We start from the raw sequence: 21,560 nt of genomic DNA on the forward strand, positions 1-21,560 counted from the left end.
CATGGGATACACCCTCTCGAAGTGGGATGGTTGACTCTCTCACACCCCTACACTAGACACATAACAAAATACATAGAACTTATTCTGTAAAAATTTGTATTCTTTACTTAAAAAAAAAATAATAATAAAGCAGTAACAGATTGGGACTTTATGATTGCTCAGTGGTTTTGTGTCTGTTCTTCTTATTAGACCTCCAGATCATTGTATGGGTAGATGTTGAGTCCATGTTGGGTTTATTGGTTGGCAGTCTTAATGTCCAACAAAAGCTTGTTAATATTGAACGTAGAAAGGTCCCCGTTGTGTTGTACAAGGGAATGACCCCTACCCACTTCTGCAGAGAGTCCCATGTTATGGAGATGCTCATGAGATGGCTGGTACCCGTATGTTGGTACAGGCTCTAGCTTGAAGTTCAGTAACCAAGACGTTACCAAGGGAGGTTATGGGTTTATTCTGCTTGGCAGGGTTTCCCCTAGAATCTCAATAACATTCCTGCCATGGCTGCCATTTTGAAAGGGCAACTCTTAAAAATACCATGGGTCTTGACTGGTGTAAAAACTCCAATTCATTGAGAAGTTGGTGCCTTGGTTCCACTGAGAAGAAACGGGTAAAAATATTTGGAGAAAACATCAGGGAAGCTTGAACCCTCTGTAACCAACAGTTGATTTGGAGAAATGAATGAAAAGCGTTTGGCTTATCAGAAATAACCAAGGAAGCCAATGAGTAGCTGGATAATCCCCTGACAACACAAGGGTTTGGGCTTTCGCCACTTACATTGGCTACAGAGGCTCTGAGCAGAAATGTTATTGGCCACTAATGAGTCTCATTTTTGACAAATGAAAGACAACATTAAATCAATCTCATTCTTTACAATGACCGGTCCGGGGTGCAGGTAATGGGGCTCATAATGGCAGGAAGTCATCTGCCAAGCGTCCAGTATAGTAACAGGCAGCCCGGAGAACATGGCCCTCATTACCGTGTCCAACTGAAGGGACAGCCAATCACTGCCGTGGGTGTACAAGTATCCCGTGTTACCAGACTTGATGAAGACCTTGGCTATTGGATTCCGTTTCATTAGCCGCAGCACAGATTCCCGGATGGTACGGAGTCTCCTGATATAAAATCGAAGTGGTAATGAGACAAAATGGGCCAAGCAATTTATAACAACCACCAGCCCTTCTTTGCTGCCCCCTATCCTGTCCAGTTCATTGGCAATGTAATGCAACTCCTCCTTATCAGAATACTGCATGGTCAGTGGCTTCTGGTGGGCCTGCCATTGTACTGCAAATGTATGTGTTGGGTCTATGGCCAACTGTGGGGCTGGAGGCTTCATGTGGAGCTCTTGTCTCTGTAGCGCTGGAGCAGGCAGAAAGAAGAGGAAAGAATGGGCATTATGGGTACAGTAAGAAGGAGTAAGTCACATCTCAGTGTTAATCATTGTATCCTAGTTCTACAGATACACATTGGAGTTATTTAGCTTTCCCTTTATTTTCTTTAGAGCCACAGAACTTTTATCAATTGCCTTACATTGCATTAACCCCCATTAATACAACTTTATAATTTAATGGAATAGGAACAGTGTGATTAAATGAACAAAGAAGAACTGTGTTTCAGTAGGTAACCCCCTTCCCACCGCAAATGCTCAGGTCAAAGAATTCCCACCAAGTCACAAGAAAAAATACAATAAGATGTAGTGAATGTATTGTTGGCAGGGATGTAGCACAACTGGCCTCCATGAAATCATATTCTTGTCATTTATGTCATTTTCAGTCATTTATCTCTATGGTGATGAACTGTATTGTGTTTTAGGAGTTGGCCTATAGGCAAAAACTGAAGGTTAAGTATCCCAGTGAGGGCCACATCAGTCTGCTTATGCCTCTCCCCATGGGTCTGCTTGGGCCCCCATTATGAACTGACCTAGGGGCAAGATTATCACATCATGAGTGGCCACAGCTTAAATTTTCTATCTCTAATACTGGTTCTCAGGCTAACGACCCAGGTTTAAATTTCTATGGCAAAGAAGATCAGTCATTTATGGTAAAGTTCTGCAGTAGAACCTCGAGTGAACCGGTACTGCGCCTGATAAATAGAAACCTTCATCTTCAATAACTTGCCCAAATTATATCCCAGATTTGGCCAGCCCTTTATTTTAATCTGCAACATATCCAAAATGCTGAAGAAGCCAGCAGACAGACTGGACAACCAGAAGGACCTGAAGTAGACAAAACACTTACTTGGAATAAAACTCAACAGAAAATTCCACCACTGTTGAGTCGTTGAGTCCCCAAACATATAAATGACCTTCCCGGATAGACAGTCAGTAACGTCAGGAGGAGTCGGGAAAGCTCTGTTCCTGCAGACACGGGACTGCCACAAGTCCTGGTAATAGAACCCAGAAGGCTCTGGGATTGGAAGCCCCGAGGAGCAAATTCCCCTATAATCTGAAAAAATCCTGATATTACATTGATCATAGCAATATGGTTCATAGACAGCTCTTGTACATCCAATAATAATACTGGGACAGAACCCCCTCTCCTGTATTATCTTCCACCCACAACTCTCCAGTCTGGAGAATCAAATCTAAGGTTTTCCTCCTTAAAAAGGATCAGGTCCAACACTGGTCAGATCCATCAACATTTAGCCATAGATAACTTAAGTTCTGAGGGTCCAGTCACTACAGGTAGTTTAGCTCTGAAGAGACTGAGGGAGGATTCTCTCCAGAGGAAATCAGGGAGGGCATTCCCAATGTGAGGGGCAGCAAGGCAGAAAGGGTTAAGGTGGGAAACGACAGTAGTAGTGGGGGGCACAACCAAGCGGTTGGTCTGTGAGGAATGAAGGAGTTGGCCAGGAACGTACGGAGACACAAAGAAAGAGATGTAGTGAGAAACGAAGGAGTCGGCCAGGAACGTACGGAGACACAAGGGAAGAGATGTAGTGAGGAATGAAGGAGTCGGCCAGGAACGTACGGAGACACAAGGGAAGAGATGGAGTGAGAAACGAAGGAGTCGACCAGGAACATACGGAGACACAAGGGAAGAGATGGAGTGAGGAGCAGAGGAGTCGGCCAGGAACGTACGGAGACACAAGGGAAGAGATGGAGTGAGAAACGAAGGAGTCGGCCAGGAACGTACGGAGACACAAGGGAAGAGATGGAGTGAGGAGCAGAGGAGTCGGCCAGGAACGTACGGAGACACAAGGGAAGAGATATAGTGAGGAGCAGAGGAGTCGGCCAGGAACGTACGGAGACACAAGGGAAGAGATGTAGTGAGGAGCAGAGGAGTCGGCCAGGAACGTACGGAGACACAAGGGAAGAGATGTAGTGAGGAGCAGAGGGATGGAGGGCTTTGAAAGTTAAGAGAAGGAGTTTGTAAGATATTCTTTGTTTAATAGGAAGCCATGATAAGGACTTTAACAGGGGAGGGGTCTGAACTCTCTTGGATGAGAGGGGGAGGAGTCTGGCAGCAGTATTTAATACAGACTGTAGGGGGGAGAGATGGGAGTTAGGGAGGCCGGTTAGTAGCAGGTTACAGTAGCCCAGTCGGGATAGGATGAGAGCATGCATGAGCAGCCTAGCTGTTGCAGTAGAGAGAAAGGGACAGATTTGGGCAATATTGTGTAAGAAAAAATGACAGTGGTGTTAATATGGTCAGAGAAGGAGAGAGAGGAGTCAAAGATCACCCCCAGACAACATGCCTGGGGTGACAGGGTTGATGAGCCATCGATAGAGATAGGAGAGGGGTTAGTAGATAATCAGTTCAGTGTTTGTTAGGTTCAGTTTGAGGTGATGCTGGTTCATTCAGTTGGAGATAGCTAGGTGGCAGTTAGAGATTTGAGTCTCAGTTTCAGCTGTTAATGAAGGGATAATACATATATTTGGATATCATCAACCACATGAGATCTCCCAAAGACAGAGAGCAGAGGGAGAATAACAACGGACCAAGTACAGAACCATGTGGTGCCCCTACATTAAGTTGAACTGGGGATGAGGTTCTGTTACCATAAGAGACAGTGACGGATCAGTCAGAAAAGGAAGAAGAGATCCAGGACGCAGCCTGATTACTGATACCAAGCAAGAGCAGAATAAGGAGGGAGTGGTCAGCTGAATCAAAGGCAGCTGATTGGTCAACGAGGATTGGGATAGAGAAGTGACCTTTGACTTTGGCACCTGATGATCATTTGTAACTTCCGCACAATGCAGTCTCAGTAGGGGGCGCAGGTCGGGGGCAAATTGCAGCGGGTCCAACAGATTATGGGTGTGTAGAAAGTCAGTGATACAGGAAAACACAAGACAGGGGCGTGGGGTTTGAGAAAAAATACTCTTAGCCTGTAAGGGGGCAAATGAGCCAATGATGGAGTAGAGAATGTGGTTATACTCACAAACCAGGTATGGAGACTGGACCTGAAAGAGTGAGGCTGGGAAGTCTATGTCACGTGTATTCCAAATGATCTCCCCTATTATTCTAGTGGCCTGGGACCTGGGAATGCTGGGCTCCCTTGTTCCACAGAGCACCTTGCTATAAATACTATACAGTAAACTGGGTGCAACTGGGATATCGGGGCAGGAAGAACTTCCCTGAATGGTGTTGGGGAGCTTTCCTTCACCTCCATCATAATGAGTCCTGTTTGGGCGGATAAGTCTCCATTGGGCTTAGTAACTGGTAATGCACTGATAATATGGTCATTACATTTCTCTCAACCTTTACAGGAGGATTTCCTGCCCAACATATTGGCTCCCCCCATACTCTGCGCCCTGTCCAATAAACAGACAGATCTAAACTTCTGACATAATGCCACCTCTCCTGATTGAAAATTGCACAAAATACCGGCACAACAGGATTTGTTTTAGCGGGATAAACCCTGCTGATTTTAATAGTAGCAAACCATGTAACGTTTCGGGGGCACGCCCCTTCGTCAGACATAACGACCAGTGCAGCAGTGCAATATTTAAAGTGTAGCAGCAATGACATCACACATTTAATTAACTCATTTGTTCCCAATAAAATACATAAAAGCTCAGGGGTTAATTAGTCCATAGTCCAAAGTCCTTTACCCCTTGTGCTAATTTGAAACATATCATCTGTAAAAAAACAATGCAGTATTTGAACTATAGCAGTAATGATTTCACACATTTAATTAATTCATTTGTTCCTGATACAATGCATAGAAACTCATGGGTTAATTAATCCCTAGTCCAAAACCCATTGTCACTTGTGCTATGTGTGAAAGTTACCACCTAAGTGAATGGATACTGAAACCCAACAATGTTGCAAAAGGCAACTTTGAAAACTGTGACAAGTAACATTTACATGTAACCAAGGAGCTTAATAGGGAAGAAAGTAACTACTTTACCCTACATAACAGAAGGTGTAGAATCTGTCCCTGGTATATTCAAAATTCATCTCTGCAAATAAATAAAATAACGTTAATTATAAATAACACAAAATTATACAAGAAGCAAGTCAAATTAAACTCTTCATTTAGGCCCCGGGGGACCCTAGTTTGAAGAGCCCAAATCCAATATGATTCACGTTGCAAAAGAACCCTTTTCCTATCCTGTCCAGGATTAACTTCAATCTTTTCCAATATCTGCCATCTTACTTGTGATACCCTGTGGCCCATGTCAAAAAAATGTTTTGCCAATGTAGTTTCCTTTCTTTTTTTATTATTTTTTTGATCAATATTATCCGCTCCTGAACTATTTTTAGTGATCTCCTCCTGTTTTGGTGGTGAATAATTACGAATAGTAGATTTATGTTCATTCAAACGTGTTTTAATAGGTCTGCCTGTTTGGCCCACATAGGCAAGCCCACAAGGGCATTTAATACAATATATTACATCCGAACTGTTACATGTAGAATACCCCCGAATCGGTAGCTTAGAGCCCTTCAAGGGATGGGACACGAAATCCCCTGGAATGATGCCATTACAGTGGCCACAATTTAAGCATGGATGTGTGCCTTTTAATCTCCCCTCTCGTCTACTTTTGGTTTTCTTTGTCTCTGATTTTATTAAGTCACCAATGGCTTTAGCCTTTCTATAGGAAAATAATGGGGGTTCACTAAAAAGTTTCCCATATCTGAGGTCAGATTTTAATATCCCCCAGTATTTAAGCATTACCCTTTTAACCAACCCTGAATTGACATCATATGTTGAAACAAATGGGATACGATATCCTTTTCCTGCTGTTCTGCTATTCTTTTTTAATAAACTTTCCCTGGGGATAAGTTTTACCTCATCTCTGGCCCTTAGGAGTTCACTCTCCTTGTAACCTTTTTCCAAAAATTTTTTAACCATCTTACTTGACTCTAAGTCATATAAATCATTATTAGATGTAATGCGCCGTATACGGGTAAATTGACTTTTGGGTAAACCCTTAAAGGTTCCAGGTGGATGTAAACTGGTAGCATTCAATAAATTATTTCTATCCGTGGGTTTACTATAGACTGATGTGATAAACCCTGACTCTGTATAGGTAATATCAACATCTAAAAAGTGAAGACAAGTTTTATGTACTTCCACTGTAAATTTAATTGTGGAATGTACATCATTAAGGTACTCCATAAAGCTTTGCAACTGTTCTGTTGTTCCTGTCCACAAGAAAAAGGTATCATCTACATACCGCATGTATGATTGGATATAGTGCTTATACTCATTATTTATATTTATTTGCAGAGATGAATTTTGAATATACCAGGGACAGATTCTACATCTTCTGTTATGTAGGGTAAAGTAGTTACTTTCTTCCCTATTAAGCTCCTTGGTTACATGTAAATGTTACTTGTCACAGTTTTCAAAGTTGCCTTTTGCAACATTGTTGGGTTTCAGTATCCATTCACTTAGGTGGTAACTTTCACACATAGCACAAGTGACAATGGGTTTTGGACTAGGGATTAATTAACCCATGAGTTTCTATGCATTGTATCAGGAACAAATGAATTAATTAAATGTGTGAAATCATTACTGCTATAGTTCAAATACTGCATTGTTTTTTTACAGATGATATGTTTCAAATTAGCACAAGGGGTAAAGGACTTTGGACTATGGACTAATTAACCCCTGAGCTTTTATGTATTTTATTGGGAACAAATGAGTTAATTAAATGTGTGATGTCATTGCTGCTACACTTTAAATATTGCACTGCTGCACTGGTCGTTATGTCTGACGAAGGGGCGTGCCCCCGAAACGTTACATGGTTTGCTACTATTAAAATCAGCAGGGTTTATCCCGCTAAAACAAATCCTGTTGTGCCGGTATTTTGTGCAATTTTGGATCGTGGTGGAGAGTACCGACGTCTCTAAAAGTTCTGTGCACCAGGTGGAACAGAGTGGAAAGGCCAGGGTGTGCTGGTGAGTGTTTATTGACCTCTCCTGATTGGACATTAGCGTACAGTACTTGTGGCACACAGACATGGGGGCCACCCTCTACACACCCCAGAACCAAGAATTAATCTGTTACCCGTGTTGTTGTTTTTTGGGGGCAACACCATAAATGCTCCAACTTTGGATGAAATCGGCTTCTCCTTTACAGACCTAGAAAAGCAAATACACATTGAAGTGAGAGTTGATTCTAGTTCTTTGCTTGATAGATAAATACAGCGATGCTGCTTGAACATTATTTCATCATTTCATTCCCCTCTAGAGCTGACAAAAACCCTTCCCCCTAATTGGCTCTCAGTGACCTTAATATCTTCCAAGCTTCCACCATTAATCCTCCAGAAGCCAAGATTTTTGCCTTTCTTAAGAGTAGCCTTTAACAGTACACAATTCAGTAAACAATATTCTCCCAGGATTCCTTACACCGGCAGATACAATAGATACATTTCAGGAAGGGTCCCTACTGAAACCCAACAATACCCATAACTATGGTTTATCCAGGAACTGGTAGAACAACCATAAAGATTTCTTCTTATTTTCTAGGCTCCAGATCATGTCAGTGACAGAAGACTGGGATCTTTATGGACACTTACGTATCTAGCAATGATGCTTCTTCTGGGGTAAGAATGTCTCGTGATGGTCCTGATGAATGTCCCTTATATGCGTTGCAGGGAATCTGTTTTGGCTTCTTGCAGAACCATGACTCTCCCGTCTGTGGGTCAGGATATTCACAGATATCAGTTCCTGCCAGTTCTACATTACATTCCATTGTTTCGTTGGTTCCATCAAAGTATCCGTTGAAGTAGACCTGTTCCATGAGACAATAAGGGTTCCAGACTGTAGTACTACTGATGTATAGAAATAAAGTATAATCATTCTGCGCCTTAACCATAGGTTCCAGCTCTACGGTGTGAAAGTCCCTATTGTGAGGTTGTAGACATTGCGGTGGAATGGAGTCACTCTGCCCCAGACTGGCACCATATTTCAATGTTTATTTTCAGTACAACCCAGGTTTAATTTAGATTGTAGGTCTTGTAGGTCTTACTGAGGTTCCTGGATGTACTCTGATTCTTCACTATTTGGTTTATTGTCTTCTCCACTATTCTTATCACTGCCTACCCTGACCATAAACTTAGACTATAGACTTGTTCAACCATTCGTATACGTCACCATTGGGCTTCTTCCTTATTGGACTTCCTTCCTTATTGGTCCTTACTGACACTTATGGGAGCTTAATGCACTGATTGAGGGTAGGCCTAAAGGCCAATAAGCATGATATATGGGTTACATTTATTATTATCCTAGATAGATAGATAGATAGATAGTTAGATAGACATATAGATGACACTTAGAGATATACTGTTGATATATACAGTAGATAGATAGATAGATAGATAGATAGATGATTCATAGATAGACAGATAGATAGACAGATAGATGATACATAGATAGATGATACATAGATACATAGATAGATAGATGCCCAACATACCCAAACAATGTCCCCTGTTTTAAAGTCTCTTCGTCGAGACTTACTGTAGTAGCCACACTACTGGGCTATGGTTCTACCCTCACTGTATCCATGTCAATGCACTCTCAGCCTCCTCCCTCAAAGTAATTGAAATCATGTTCTCTAGACACAACAGATAAAATATCTGGGTCTTCCACACTGGGCTAAAATATACCCTCCCCCCCAAGATGCAGTTACAGAGGTCTTTCCCTGTAGCCTTGGTAAATATTGGGCAACTGGTCCTTACCAGCTGTACATTCTCCAGCCGGGCAGCTAACTAGTCCTACTTACTATTTTCTACATAAAAATTCTCTACTGTAAAGCAATGGATCCCCCTGGGCACAACTGAGAGTTCGGGTGAGATTTGGGATGAATATGTATTGGCCGTATCGTAACTACCATTGACCTGGCCCAGGTGCAAAATGTGCCCCCACTTCCCCCCCACTGGGCCCCCTCTGTAAGCGCCCAATCTCCTCTGTACGTGTAAAACCATCTCTGCTGTTTTGCCCACAATGAGATGCCATTTCGCCACCGACGGGCACCAAGGAAGTGTGGGCCCGAATGCAGTCGCACCCCCAGTAGTAGTTCCACCCTGTGTATTAGATATCCTTGAGACTATGACTAAAAGACTAATACACAAATATTTCCTAAATCTGTACTCATTTCATAAGTTGGACCTTCAAGGGGAACCACAAACATTCAAGAGCGGCTCAATATATTCTCAATATATTCCCCAACTCCTCCTTCTGATTAAATTGGCTGAATATTTTAACATCCCAAGAGATATTGTCTAATGGACTTGTTTGCTTTCCATCGTCTGACCGTTATTACCTTTACAAGCCCAGTAACACCAGGAAATAAAAAATATCTGTTTGCCTTTACAAGTTACAAGTTAGTTGGTATTAATGAGCCTTATCTGAGATTCCTTACACAACGGCTAAAGGTTGGCGCCATTCAGTAGAGCGGGGGGCACTCACTGCTATGGGAACCAAGCCTCCTACTGTAGGATACACACTTATGTACAGGATACAAATACCCGGTGTCAGTGTCGGACTGGCCCACCAGGATACCAGGAAAACTCCTGGTGGGTCCAGGTATCAGTGGGCCCTCCTGCTTTTATTTGGCCAATTGCATGGTCATTCTCTATTTCTGTATGGAAAGAAAGAGGAGAAACAGATGGAAGAATAGATGCTAGAATGCAAATTAAAGAGACTAGGAGAATTAAAGAGGTTGGGTGAGGAAAGGAGGAAAAATTGTTTGGAAAGTGGGAATAGGGTCTAAGGTTTTCTGGTGGCCCCTGGGTTCCCAGTCCGACACTGGCTGGTGTGTGAAATCACATGAAAATATTTTTCTCATTATTGGCATTATTGGTTTGTAACTAAGACGTATGGGGTCTACATTGCGCAGTGCTATCCTGTCATCATCTACAAGCCTCCACTAGAAGAACCATTACATGGAAAAAGTAGCTTCTGTAGTAACATCTACATTGCTTAAAACATACATCTAAGAAAATCTAAGGGGCTGTTTGTGGACAATGTTCTTCTCCGCTGGTCGCCCTGCCTTAGTCTGTTGCCCATCTGGATCCACCAGACAGAGAACGATTGATCCTTACCTTACTGGTGGGGGTCAATATTGTATTTAAAAATAATCACTAGCCTGTAGCCTTACAGCAGATGGAGAACCTTTAGTTGTCCCTAGGGTTGGAGGAAAACCAGCATTATGGGACAGGTCCTACATCATCCCCACTACACTACAGACATTAATATTAAAATAAAAGGCATGGTAAAATAGTGTAGAAAAACAGAAAACAGTATTGAGGAGTCAGAAAGTGCACAAAAATGACAAGGCCCATAGGGGGCGGCAAACTGAATAAAGGGAAAGGAGCATTTTAGCTCTAAAGATAAGCCAACGGGTTTGGGTTGTTCCAACTGGAGAAGAAACCCTTAAAACATGAATATGGATGAGAAACATACAATAAACTATCTGACTCTTTATTTACTGTTCTAAATGACTCAAGATCAATCCTTAAGGCTGGAACCTCCAACCTTTTTCACCCATGAGTTGGGGAGCAACATAAGCATGAAAAATGTACCCACGGTACCAAATGAGGGCTGTAATTGGTTTTTCATGGCCCCTATGTGGGACTGGCAGCCTACAGAAGGCTCTGTTTGGCATTATACTTGGTTTTTATGCCTCCAAAATTTGCCTCCAAGCCAGGAATTCAAAAATAAGCCCCTGCTTTGAGGCTACTGGGAGCAACACCCAAGGGGTTGGGGAGCAACATGGTGCCCCAAGGCACTGGTTGGGGGTCCCTGTTACAGTGAGAGCTGAGACTTGGTAATTTTCTCCCATAAAGCGGGAGATACATTAGATGGCTTCTAGGAAGGCTCGGATGCATGGAAGGAAATGCTGAGCTGCAGCTCTTTTTCCACTTTCCTGAGCTAAAAACTAGAATTATTTGGGCAAAGTGTATCCCCTAAAACCAGAAAAGTATCCTGATATGGACCTGGAGATACTGAGAATGAAGAAGTTACCAGAAGAGAAGACGTTCTACCTTGTTCAACCCCAGTACCTAGATTGGCTTGTCTATCCATATTGACCCAATGTAATTCCTGCAGCACCGAGCGGAGGATCCGGTACTGCAAAAAGTCCTACTCACCTTGTCAGGACGCGTCTCCCTCTTGTCTTTGAGGACGGCTATGGCCTCACTGGAATGGACAAGCCTTATGGAGATCTCCACTTGCCCCGGCCAGAGCAGCAGGAAGGAGGCCGTGTAGGTGCCGTTCCTATGGTCTGTGACTGAGCCAGTTACTCCTGCTTTCAGCGTTGGGGAGTGCAGTTTGGCCTGAAAGTAATCCCCTCCGTAGGCTTTTGGTCGGCCCCCGTGGTCCCGCGCTGTGATGAGAACTTCTACATATTCTCCAACATAATAGGCGCCACGTGGGAACAGCAGCTGGAACTCTGTGGTCAATGGACTGGTGGAGAAATTATACTCTGTGGGGCCCGGAGGCACCGGCCACTCAATCACCTTCATCAGGGTCTGAAGTTCTTGCTCCACTGAAGCAGGGGAAGAATTAATATGTGGGGCTGTGTGCAACCAATAATGCCATTGGGGGGTAGGTGGAACCTTCATCCACAGGAACCTGAAAGCAAACTAGGGGGGGGGGAAATATTCATTAGACGTGGGCATTAGATTATTGACCTTAATACACTTTTGCAGGAACAGGAAAAATCTCTTGCCTCAATTGGAACATTGCTCTTAATGCAAAGGTGCAGTATCCCAGGCCAACCAGTAAGATATTTGCTCTGCTGCCCCCCTGTCTATACCTGCTGCCCCTCAGGGCTTTTTTTGTGCCTTTATATGGGCACAGAACCCCTCAGTGACTGCTAATATCCTTATCATTTACAGTAGGGGGTACATTATCCCTTATAATACATGAGTGATACTCAGAGTTCCCTGTATAACTCAGCCTGCAGCCTTGTGCCTTTATATGGGGGGCACAGAACCCCTCAGTGACTGCTAAAATCCTTATCATTTACAGTAGGGGGTACATTATCCCTTATAATACATGAGTGATACTCAGAGTTCCCTGTATAACTCAGCCTGCAGCCTTGTGCCTTTATATGGGGGGCACAGAACCCCTCAGTGACTGCTAATATCCTTATCATTTACAGTAGGGGGTACATTATCCCGTATAATACATGAGTGATACTCAGAGTTCCCTGTATAACTCAGCCTGCAGCCTTGTGCCTTTATATGGGGGGCACAGAACCCCTCAGTGACTGCTAATATCCTTATCATTTACAGTAGGGGGTACATTATCCCTTATAATACATGAGTGATACTCAGAGTTCCCTGTATAACTCAGCCTGCAGCCTTGTGCCTTTATATGGGGGGCACAGAACCCCTCAGTGACTGCTAATATCCTTATCATTTACAGTAGGGGGGTACATTATCCCTTATAATACATGAGTGATACTCAGAGTTCCCTGTATAACTCAGCCTGCAGCCTTGTGCCTTTATATGGGCACAGAATCCCTCAGTGACTGCTAATATCCTTATCATTTACGGTAGGGGGTACATTATCCCTTATAATACATGAGTGATACTCAGAGTTCCCTGTATAACTCAGCCTGTAGCCTTGTGCCTTTATATGGGCACAGAACCCCTCAGTGACTGCTAATATCCTTATCATTTACAGTAGGGGGTACAGTATCCCTTATAATACATGAGTGATACTCAGAGTTCCCTGTATAACTCAGCCTGCAGCCTTGTGCCTTTATATGGGGGGCACAGAACCCCTCAGTGACTGCTAATATCCTTATCATTTACAGTAGGGGGTACATTATCCCTTATAATACATGAGTGATACTCAGAGTTCCCTGTATAACTCAGCCTGCAGCCTTGTGCCTTTATATGGGGGGCACAGAACCCCTCAGTGACTGCTAATATCCTTATCATTTACAGTAGGGGGTAGAAATGGTAGGTACTTACCCCAGCAATGAAGAGCAGACAGAAGAGCCAGAAAGGAGACATCTGCAACCTTCTCACTGTACCCATTGTGGTTAGTAGGTAGGTAGGTAGGCAGCCCTGGGACACCAGTTCCGTACTGTAACCTGCCATACAGGAATGCTGGTTATTATGGGAGTTATTACTGTACAAACATCAGTCAGTGAGACCAGGATACAGGAGGAAATGTAACTCAGCGCTATTTCTCATACGAATTCTCTATTTCTTGGTCAAAGCCCCTTCCACCTGCCGAGCACAATCCAGCACAGCAATAGTTAAAGAAGACATAAAACATAACTGTAGGCAAGTATGAATAATATACGGTGCTGGTTTTACTTTGGGCTAAAAGTTAATATTACCTTTAAAAAAGTTCCCTATAGATCCTCTCAGGTCCCTGTCTGTGGTTCAAATGAGGGGTGGGCGTGTCCCAACGGTCCCTGCCAGAAGCACAATAGGAGGGGGAGAGCCAATCACAGCCCTGCAGTCACACAAGCACAGACAGGCTTCAGTTCCCTATCAGGGCAGCCTAGCTGCTGATTGGTTCCTATCCTACAGTGCCGCCAGCCCCCCTGCACAGCCTGTGCACTGGCACATTCTTGATTCTCACACAATACATCCCATTTAACCTGTGATTATTCTCTCAGCAGCCCCTCCAATCCAAAGTACATTTTGTCTACAAAAATACATTCTGTATATGGAAATATCCTCCATGCACAAAAATAATTTCTCTCAGAGTACATAAGCAATTGCGGCCATGTACACAAATCAAGTTTGTGCACAAAAGGATATTATCCCATCACAAAATCCATTCTGTTAGTGTAAAGGCCTCTCAAAGGTATAAAATCCATGAAACAGAACCAGGTTCTATCACAGGAAATGCTGAATCCATTCCTGGCAAAACTATTCGCTCATCATTATTTGTGAAGTCATCATCAATTTTGTCACCGCACGTTGATTTCTTAGTACAAAGGGCGATTTCAATTATAATTATTCACAGAACTGATTTTGTGCTGTGATATTTCTTTTTTGCTTGTAGTTAATTTTACAGAATTCATTTTGCTGTTCTGTTTGTACTTCCATGGAAAATAACATTATATTAACAGCAAAACATATTTTTTGTGTTTACGTAATTTTGCCATCAATAAATGTACTGTGCTCACAAAAAGGGTTTTTGTCAACACAAAATACAGTGCATGAAGTTTCATTTTACATGTATTTTGTGTTGCAACCAGCTTCTCATTTTGTAATCAGAAATGTCTTTTGCTTACTTTAAAGGAAAACTACACCCCCAACAGATTAACCAACAGATAGGTCACTTAACATAATATAAACTATCAAAGAATCTCCCCAAACTGGAATATATATATCAGTAAATATTGCCCTTTTACACCCTTTCCCTTGAGCCGCCATTTAGTGATGGGCTGTGTGCTCCCTCAGAGATCAGCTGACAGGAAGTGATGCAGCTCTAACTGTAACAGGAAGTAGTGTGGGAGCAAAAGGCAGAATGCTGCCCATTCATTGGCTGATGGGGCCTAGCATGTATGTGTGCCTTGGCTTGTTTGTGTGCACTGTGACTCCTATGATCCCAGGGGGCGGCCCTTAGTACCTAAAATGGCAGTTTCCTATTTAGAATTACCCAATGGCACATACTGCTAAAAAAAGTATATTTATATGAAAATGGTTTGTTCATTTCCCTCCAGCCAATCTTATATATTTCATTTCTCAGTGTTTGGTTGGATGCTGAGAGTTCCTGCTCTATGGCTAATATGGTCCTGTCATGTATCGGGGAACAGTGAACCCCAATTCATCCAGTAATGTTCCTCCCACAGCCTAATGCCCCAGGGTGTTTCCTTACTGCTCCCCAATATCTCACAGCACCTCACTACCAGTCAGGGGAGGACACACTTACCATTTGCCCCAATACCATGTAAGTATAGTGACAGACCCTAGGGCAGTTAAACTATGTACATTTCAACTCAGTTTCTATGTGAGTTTATTACCTACACACTTCCTTCTACAGCTCAATATTCCCCATATGCCTTTATACATATATAATGCCTGCTATGTCTACATTAAATGTAAATATGCCTTTCACTTACTTTATTCTTGTTGCCCCAGCCCAAATATTTTTGCAATGTGCAGTAAATTTTCTTTAAATACAAAAGGGAGTTTGTGTACAGAACGGGGGCTAGTAATGACAATATGGCACGATCAAGTTCAACCTGAATGACTGTATATAATCTGCCTACTGACTGATACTGATCCAGAGAAAGGCTAAATGTGTGTGTGTGTATACAGTATATACAGTCTATAGCTATATAGATAGGTCGGTTAGGGTGTATATAGTGTGTGTATACAGTATATATGAGTACAGGTATAGGACCCTTTATCCAGAATGCTCGGGACCAAGGTTATACCGGATAAGGGGGTCTTTCTGTAATTTGGATCTTGATACCTTAAGTCTACTAACAAATCAATAAAACATTAATTAAACCCAATAGGGCTGTTCTGCCCCAATAAGGGGTAATTATATCTTAGTTGGGATCAAGTACAGGTACTGTTTTATTATTACAGAGAAAAGGGAATCATTTAACCATTAAATAAACCCAATAGGGCTGTTCTGCCCCAATAAGGGGTAATTATATCTTAGTTGGGATCAAGTACAGGTACTGTTTTATTATTACAGAGAAAAGGGAATCATTTAACCATTAAATAAACCCAATAGGGCTGTTCTGCCCCAATAAGGGGTAATTATATCTTAGTTGGGATCAAGTACAGGTACTGTTTTATTATTACAGAGAAAAGGGAATCATTTAACCATTAAATAAACCCAATAGGGCTGTTCTGCCCCCAATAAGGGGTAATTATATCTTAGTTGGGATCAAGTACAGGTACTGTTTTATTATTACAGAGAAAAGGGAATCATTTAACCATTAAATAAACCCAATAGGGCTGTTCTGCCCCAATAAGGGGTAATTATATCTTAGTTGGGATCAAGTACAGGTACTGTTTTATTATTACAGAGAAAAGGGAATCATTTAACCATTAAATAAACCCAATAGGGCTGTTCTGCCCCAATAAGGGGTAATTATATCTTAGTTGGGATCAAGTACAGGTACTGTTTTAGTATTACAGAGAAAAGGGAATCATTTAACCATTAAATAAACCCAATAGGGCTGTTCTGCCCCAATAAGGGGTAATTATATCTTAGTTGGGATCAAGTACAGGTACTGTTTTATTATTACAGAGAAAAGGGAATCAGTTTTAAAATTCTGAATTATTTGATTAAAATGGAGTCTATGGGAGACGGGCTTTCCGTAATTCAGAGCTTTCTGGATAATGGGTTTCCAGATAAGGATAGGTTGGTTAGGGTGTATATAGTGTGTGTATATATATGAGTATATAGATAGGTCGGTTGGGGTGTATATAGTGTGTGTATATATATGAGTATATAGATAGGTCAGTTAGGGTGTATATAATGTATATACAGACACTGGGGTTCAGTTTGAAGGGTTAAACTTGATGGACTTTGATTAACTACGTAACGTAGGTACATAAGGCGGTGCCAATTACAAACTGATTTATGTTTGAGTGATTGGCTTTTTCCCTCCAATGATAAACATAATAATGATAACGAAGCAAAGCTCGGTGATTCCAGTCTCGTTGCTAATGTATATAGACTTTAGTAGCTGAAAGACCCTTTATCTGGAAAACCCCAGGCGCCAACAGCTCTTCAGTTTAGAACTTATGTGGTGAGTTAGTCAACGGTCTTAATTAAGTTTGCTTCCGTCCAGTAACCCATAGCAACAACCCCATGCTTGTAAATGCCACCTGCTGATAAATATGACTGGTAAACTTAAGGCTATTTATTACATTAACCCCTTAGGGCAAGGACACATGGAGCGTTAGCTCTTCTGCTCTCAGACCCTTCTGCCTCCCTGTGTAGTTGTACTGACACACAGCTTGTGCCTGCAAACATTGGGCAGTCACCCTCGGCAACCAATCAGACGTTTGCATCCAATTTTTCTACCTGCAGCTGGAAGTATCTAATGACAGATTGGTTGCTATGAGTTACTGCCCAGGTGCAAATTTGCCCAGTGTTTATAAATGACCCCCAGTGGCTCCGGGTGCAGGAACATCCGACAGCTGATTGGACAGTAGGGGCTGCGCTTGGCCTGCGTTTATTTACAGGCCTAGAATCAGCCCCGTGTGGCTGTAGCCATAAACTCTTACCTGGTTTACTTCTCCTTTAAATGATGCCAATAAATCATTTAGCATTTTGTAGATTAAAGAAGAAGCCGCCAATACAAGGCACGCGGCAGTTGGGATCCGGTTTATTGGGCCGGCAGACCCGTTAGGCAAGAAGCTTACACTCTAGAGAGCGTTCAGTGTCAGTTATATTGTCTGATTCTCACATTTGTGCTCCACCCCCCGGTATATTCACTAGGGAACAGGAACTCCAATCACCAGCTGTGGGCCAATGGCAACCCCCCTGGGGCATGGGATGCACCTCCATGTTGTTTATCTCACACCCCTCCCACACTACATACACAATGCTATTCTTTTAATTAAAAAAAAATAAAGCAGTAACAGAGAATTGTTTTGCTTTCACGCTTCCTTCCTTCCCTGTAATCTGCTAAATTAGTTGAATAGAGATATTGAGCTCTGTATAAACATCCTCCTCCCTTCACCCCTTCGTTGTTTTGGGTTACAGGTAAGCAGATGCACATTATGCAGGGGAAGGGATCAGTTTTCCTTTTGCCCTGTTTAGCTCTAGAATTAACAATAGGCAAAATGTGTGCAAAATGTGCAAGCCCTATTTTTGCCCTTGTGTTGCACGGGGGATATACTGCCCCTTTAATGCTCAGCGCAAGCCACACAAAGTCATTTAATAATAATTTCGGAACACAAATTCAGATTACCCACAATGCAGCATTCCCCCCTGCAGAAATAAAGCGTAATTGGGGGCCCACACAAAGTTGCCTTCACCACAACGTCACAATATGGAAACAAATCAGCCTTTATTTCAGATTGCGGGAAGCAGTTATGGGGCATCAGAGCGCTTTATTCTCTTGTTTGTAGTTAATTTGCTCCCTCTGTATCTCCTGGTATCGTCGGGACTTTATGGCTCTGGGTTTATTCTCCTTACGGGATCCCCAGTCCGTTCCGTGGCTACATTGGGCCAAAGTACTATTTACTGGCTAAGTAGCCTCACTGCCCGACTAAGGTCAATGCTCTTTCCATCCAAGTGATTCGGCGAAAATGTGCGTTTGGCTCATTACAAATAACCGCGGAAGCCAATGAGTAACCGGATAATCTCCTGACAACACAAGGGTTTGGGCTTTGGCCACTTACATTGGCTACAGAGGCTCTGAACAGAAATGTTATTGGCCACTAATGAGTCTCATTTTGGACAAATGAAAGACAACATTAAATCAACCTCATTCTTTATAATGATTGGTCCGGGGTGCAGGTAATGGGGCTCATAATGGCAGGAAGTCATCTGCCAAGCGTCCAGTATAGTAACAGGCAGCCCGAAGAACATGGCCCTCATTACCGTGTCCAACTGAAGGGACAGCCAATCACTGCCGTGGGTGTACAAGTATCCCGTGTTACCAGACTTGATGAAGACCTTGGCTAGTGGATTCCGTTTCATTAGCCGCAACACAGATTCCCGGATGGTACGGAGTCTCCTGATATAAAATCGAATTGGTGACGAGACAAAATGGGCCAAGCAATTTATAACAACCACCAGCCCTTCTTTGCTGCCCCCTATCCTGTCCAGTTCATTGGCAATGTAATGCAACTGCTCCTTATCAGAATACTGCATGGTCACTGGCTTCTGGTGGACCTGCCATTGTACTGCAAATGTATGCGTTGGGTCTATGGCCAACTGTGTAACTGGGGGCTTCATTTGGAGCTCTTGTCTCTGTAGCGCTGGAGCAGGCAGAAGAGAAAAAGAATGGGCATTATGGGTAGGGTAAAAAGGAGTAAGTCAAATCTCAGCAAAACTAGAACCTAGAACCCTATATTTATGCTGCACAAAGCTTTACCATACCAGTCAACAGTCAACAGCCCTAGAAACTCCCGTTGTTTGTTTAAGATAGCAGCTGCCATTTTAGCTTGGTCTCAGTAGCTTCTGTGCTGCAGCTCTGGCTGCTGGTAGCTCAGATTACACAGCACAGTTGGGAGGAGGAGAGAGGAGAGATGGGAAGGGGAGCAAATTCTGATGGGAGAGGGAGCAAATTCTGATGGGAGAGGGAGGGAGAGAGGTGCAAACTAAGCAGACTGGTGCCATGCTCTGAAGAAGGAAACCACAGAAACTCAACATTTGGGTGGGAGTTTGTGTGGTTTGCTGGCAGAATAAATGGGGTAAGCTTTACATATATGCCCACCTTAAGATATCCACCCCAGGCTAGTCACCCAGGTTTTCATTTCCTTTGGCAAGGAAGAGCTGTCATTTGACAAAATATCCAAACTGTTAAAGTGGCCAGCGGATTAACAGACTGGACAACCAGAAGGACCTGAAGTAGACAAAACACTTACTTGGAATAAAACTCAACAGAAAATCCCACCACTGATGAGTCGTTGAGTCCCCAAACATATAAATGACCTTCCCGGATAGACAGTCAGTAACGTCAGGAGGAGTCGGGAAAGCTCTGTTCCTGCAGACACGGGACTGCCACAAGTCCTGGTAATAGAACCCAGAAGGCTCTGGGATTGGAAGCCCCGAGGAGCAAATTCCCCTATAATCTGAAAGAATCCTGATATTACATTGGGCATAGCAATATGGTTCATAGACAGCTCTTGTACATCCAATAATAATATGGGAACCCCCTCTCCTGTATTATCTTCCGATAGCTCTTCTCCAGTCTCTGGAATCTAAAGTTTTCCTCCTTGAAAAGAATCAGGTCCAACACTGCTCAAGTCCAATAACTCCCATAGATAACTACCCTGTGCCCTGTCCAATAAACAGATAGATCTAAACTTCTTGGTTCTAACTGGGAACCAATTACACCATTCTACCTCTCCTGATGGAACATCAGCCTGAAGCACTTGTGGCACACAGACATGGGGGTCACCCTCTACACACCCCAGAACCAAGAATTAATCTGTTACCCGTGTTGTTGTTTTTTGGGGGCAACACCATAAATGCTTCAACTTTGGATGAAATCGGCTTCTCCTTTACAGACCTAGAAAAGCAAATACACAGTGAAGTGAGAGTTGATTCTAGTTCTTTGCTTGGTGTCATGGAACATGAGAACGGTGGGAAATAAATATTTTCTAATAGATCTACATTACTGTGTGTATTTAGTGTCAGAGCCGCTATACCCCAAGGGGAATATTTATTATAGTGTGTAAGCCGACCTAACCGGTGAAGGTGGTGGGTACTGTCTGTATAATCTGTATGTGGTAAGGGAAGTTGTAAGTAATAAGAGGGTACATTCCCTTTAGTTGTCCTTTAGAAAACTAGAATTACCCATTCCACTCTAGAACTGACTCGTTGACAAAACCTTTCTCCTTATTGGCTCTTGACTACCTTAATATTTTCCAAGCTTTCCCATTATTTCAGAAGTCAACAATGACTGCCCATACAAACCTACTGCACTGTTGAAGATACAATAGGTGAGAAAACACAAGGCTTCTGGCATTTCTGGAACCAATAATTGTTGATCCAGGAATTGGTCGAACCACTTTGTAGCCATAAAGATCAAGGTTCCAGATCAGATCAGTGACAGAAGACTGGGATCTTTATGGACACTTACGTATCTAGCAATGAGGCTTCTTCTGGAGTAAGAACGTTTCGTGTTGGTCCTGATGAATGTCCCTTATATGCGTTGCAGGGAATCTGTTTTGGCTTCTTGCAGAACCATGACTCTCCCGTCTGTGGGTCAGGATATTCACAGATATCAGATCCTGCCAGTTCTACATTACATTCCATTGTTTCATTGGTTCCATCAAAGTATCCGAAGAAGCAGACCTGTTCCATGAGACAATAAGGGTTCCTGACTGTCATATTATTGGTGTATTGAAAAAAGTACAATAATTCTGAGCCTTAACTATAGGTTCCAGCTCTAAGGGGTCCCTATTGCACATTGTGGTGGGGAGGAGTTACTGTGCCCCAGACTGCCATGATATTTCAATATTTATTCTCAGTCCAACCCAGGTT

General features: G+C 42.8%; 3 protein-coding genes across 3 annotated transcripts; all 3 read right to left on the minus strand.

The window, feature by feature from the left end:
* Positions 1-90: 90 nt before the first annotated feature.
* nxpe3l.2 (neurexophilin and PC-esterase domain family member 3 like gene 2) lies at positions 91-17,781 on the minus strand. The gene is made up of 7 exons (XM_031904528.1): positions 17,624-17,781; positions 13,376-13,497; positions 11,540-12,034; positions 7,964-8,178; positions 7,453-7,526; positions 2,232-2,438; positions 91-1,353 (listed from the first exon to the last, which is right to left on the minus strand). Exons 2-7 carry the CDS (start codon positions 13,439-13,441, stop codon positions 821-823), a joined length of 1,590 nt encoding a protein of 529 aa, XP_031760388.1. The 5' UTR covers positions 13,442-13,497; positions 17,624-17,781; the 3' UTR covers positions 91-820.
* Positions 17,782-18,413: 632 nt separating this feature from the next.
* LOC116411555 (NXPE family member 3-like) lies at positions 18,414-19,321 on the minus strand. The gene has a single exon (XM_031904020.1). The coding sequence runs from the start codon at positions 19,302-19,304 to the stop codon at positions 18,795-18,797; it is 510 nt and encodes a 169-aa protein (XP_031759880.1). The 5' UTR covers positions 19,305-19,321; the 3' UTR covers positions 18,414-18,794.
* A 484-nt stretch (positions 19,322-19,805) lies between these two features.
* LOC116411759 (NXPE family member 3-like) lies at positions 19,806-21,380 on the minus strand. The gene is made up of 4 exons (XM_031904614.1): positions 21,157-21,380; positions 20,510-20,583; positions 19,937-20,143; positions 19,806-19,828 (listed from the first exon to the last, which is right to left on the minus strand). The coding sequence occupies exons 1-4, from the start codon at positions 21,378-21,380 to the stop codon at positions 19,806-19,808; spliced, it is 528 nt and encodes a 175-aa protein (XP_031760474.1).
* Positions 21,381-21,560: the final 180 nt, after the last annotated feature.

The sequence above is a fragment of the Xenopus tropicalis genome, chromosome 6 (genome assembly GCF_000004195.4).
Source record: "Xenopus tropicalis strain Nigerian chromosome 6, UCB_Xtro_10.0, whole genome shotgun sequence".
Taxonomy (NCBI): domain Eukaryota; kingdom Metazoa; phylum Chordata; class Amphibia; order Anura; family Pipidae; genus Xenopus; species Xenopus tropicalis.

Bases quoted from the DNA above. Each gene is read 5' to 3' on its own strand.
- LOC116411555 (XM_031904020.1), bottom strand. From the start codon at position 19,304: ATGAAGCCCCCAGTTACACAGTTGGCCATAGACCCAACGCATACATTT.
- nxpe3l.2 (XM_031904528.1), bottom strand. From the start codon at position 13,441: ATGGGTACAGTGAGAAGGTTGCAGATGTCTCCTTTCTGGCTCTTCTGT. The intron at 12,035-13,375 runs GTAAGTACCTAC...CCCCCCCCCTAG, and splicing joins GTCTGCTCTTCATTGCTGGG to TTTGCTTTCAGGTTCCTGTG. The intron at 7,527-7,963 runs GTAAGTGTCCAT...TTGCTTTTCTAG, and splicing joins GAAGCATCATTGCTAGATAC to GTCTGTAAAGGAGAAGCCGA.
- LOC116411759 (XM_031904614.1), bottom strand. From the start codon at position 21,380: ATGGAACAGGTCTGCTTCTTCGGATACTTTGATGGAACCAATGAAACA. The intron at 20,144-20,509 runs GTAACAGATTAA...GGATTCTTTCAG, and splicing joins CCCAAAAAACAACAACACGG to ATTATAGGGGAATTTGCTCC. The intron at 19,829-19,936 runs GTAAGTGTTTTG...TCCTTGCCAAAG, and splicing joins TCTGTTGAGTTTTATTCCAA to GAAATGAAAACCTGGGTGAC.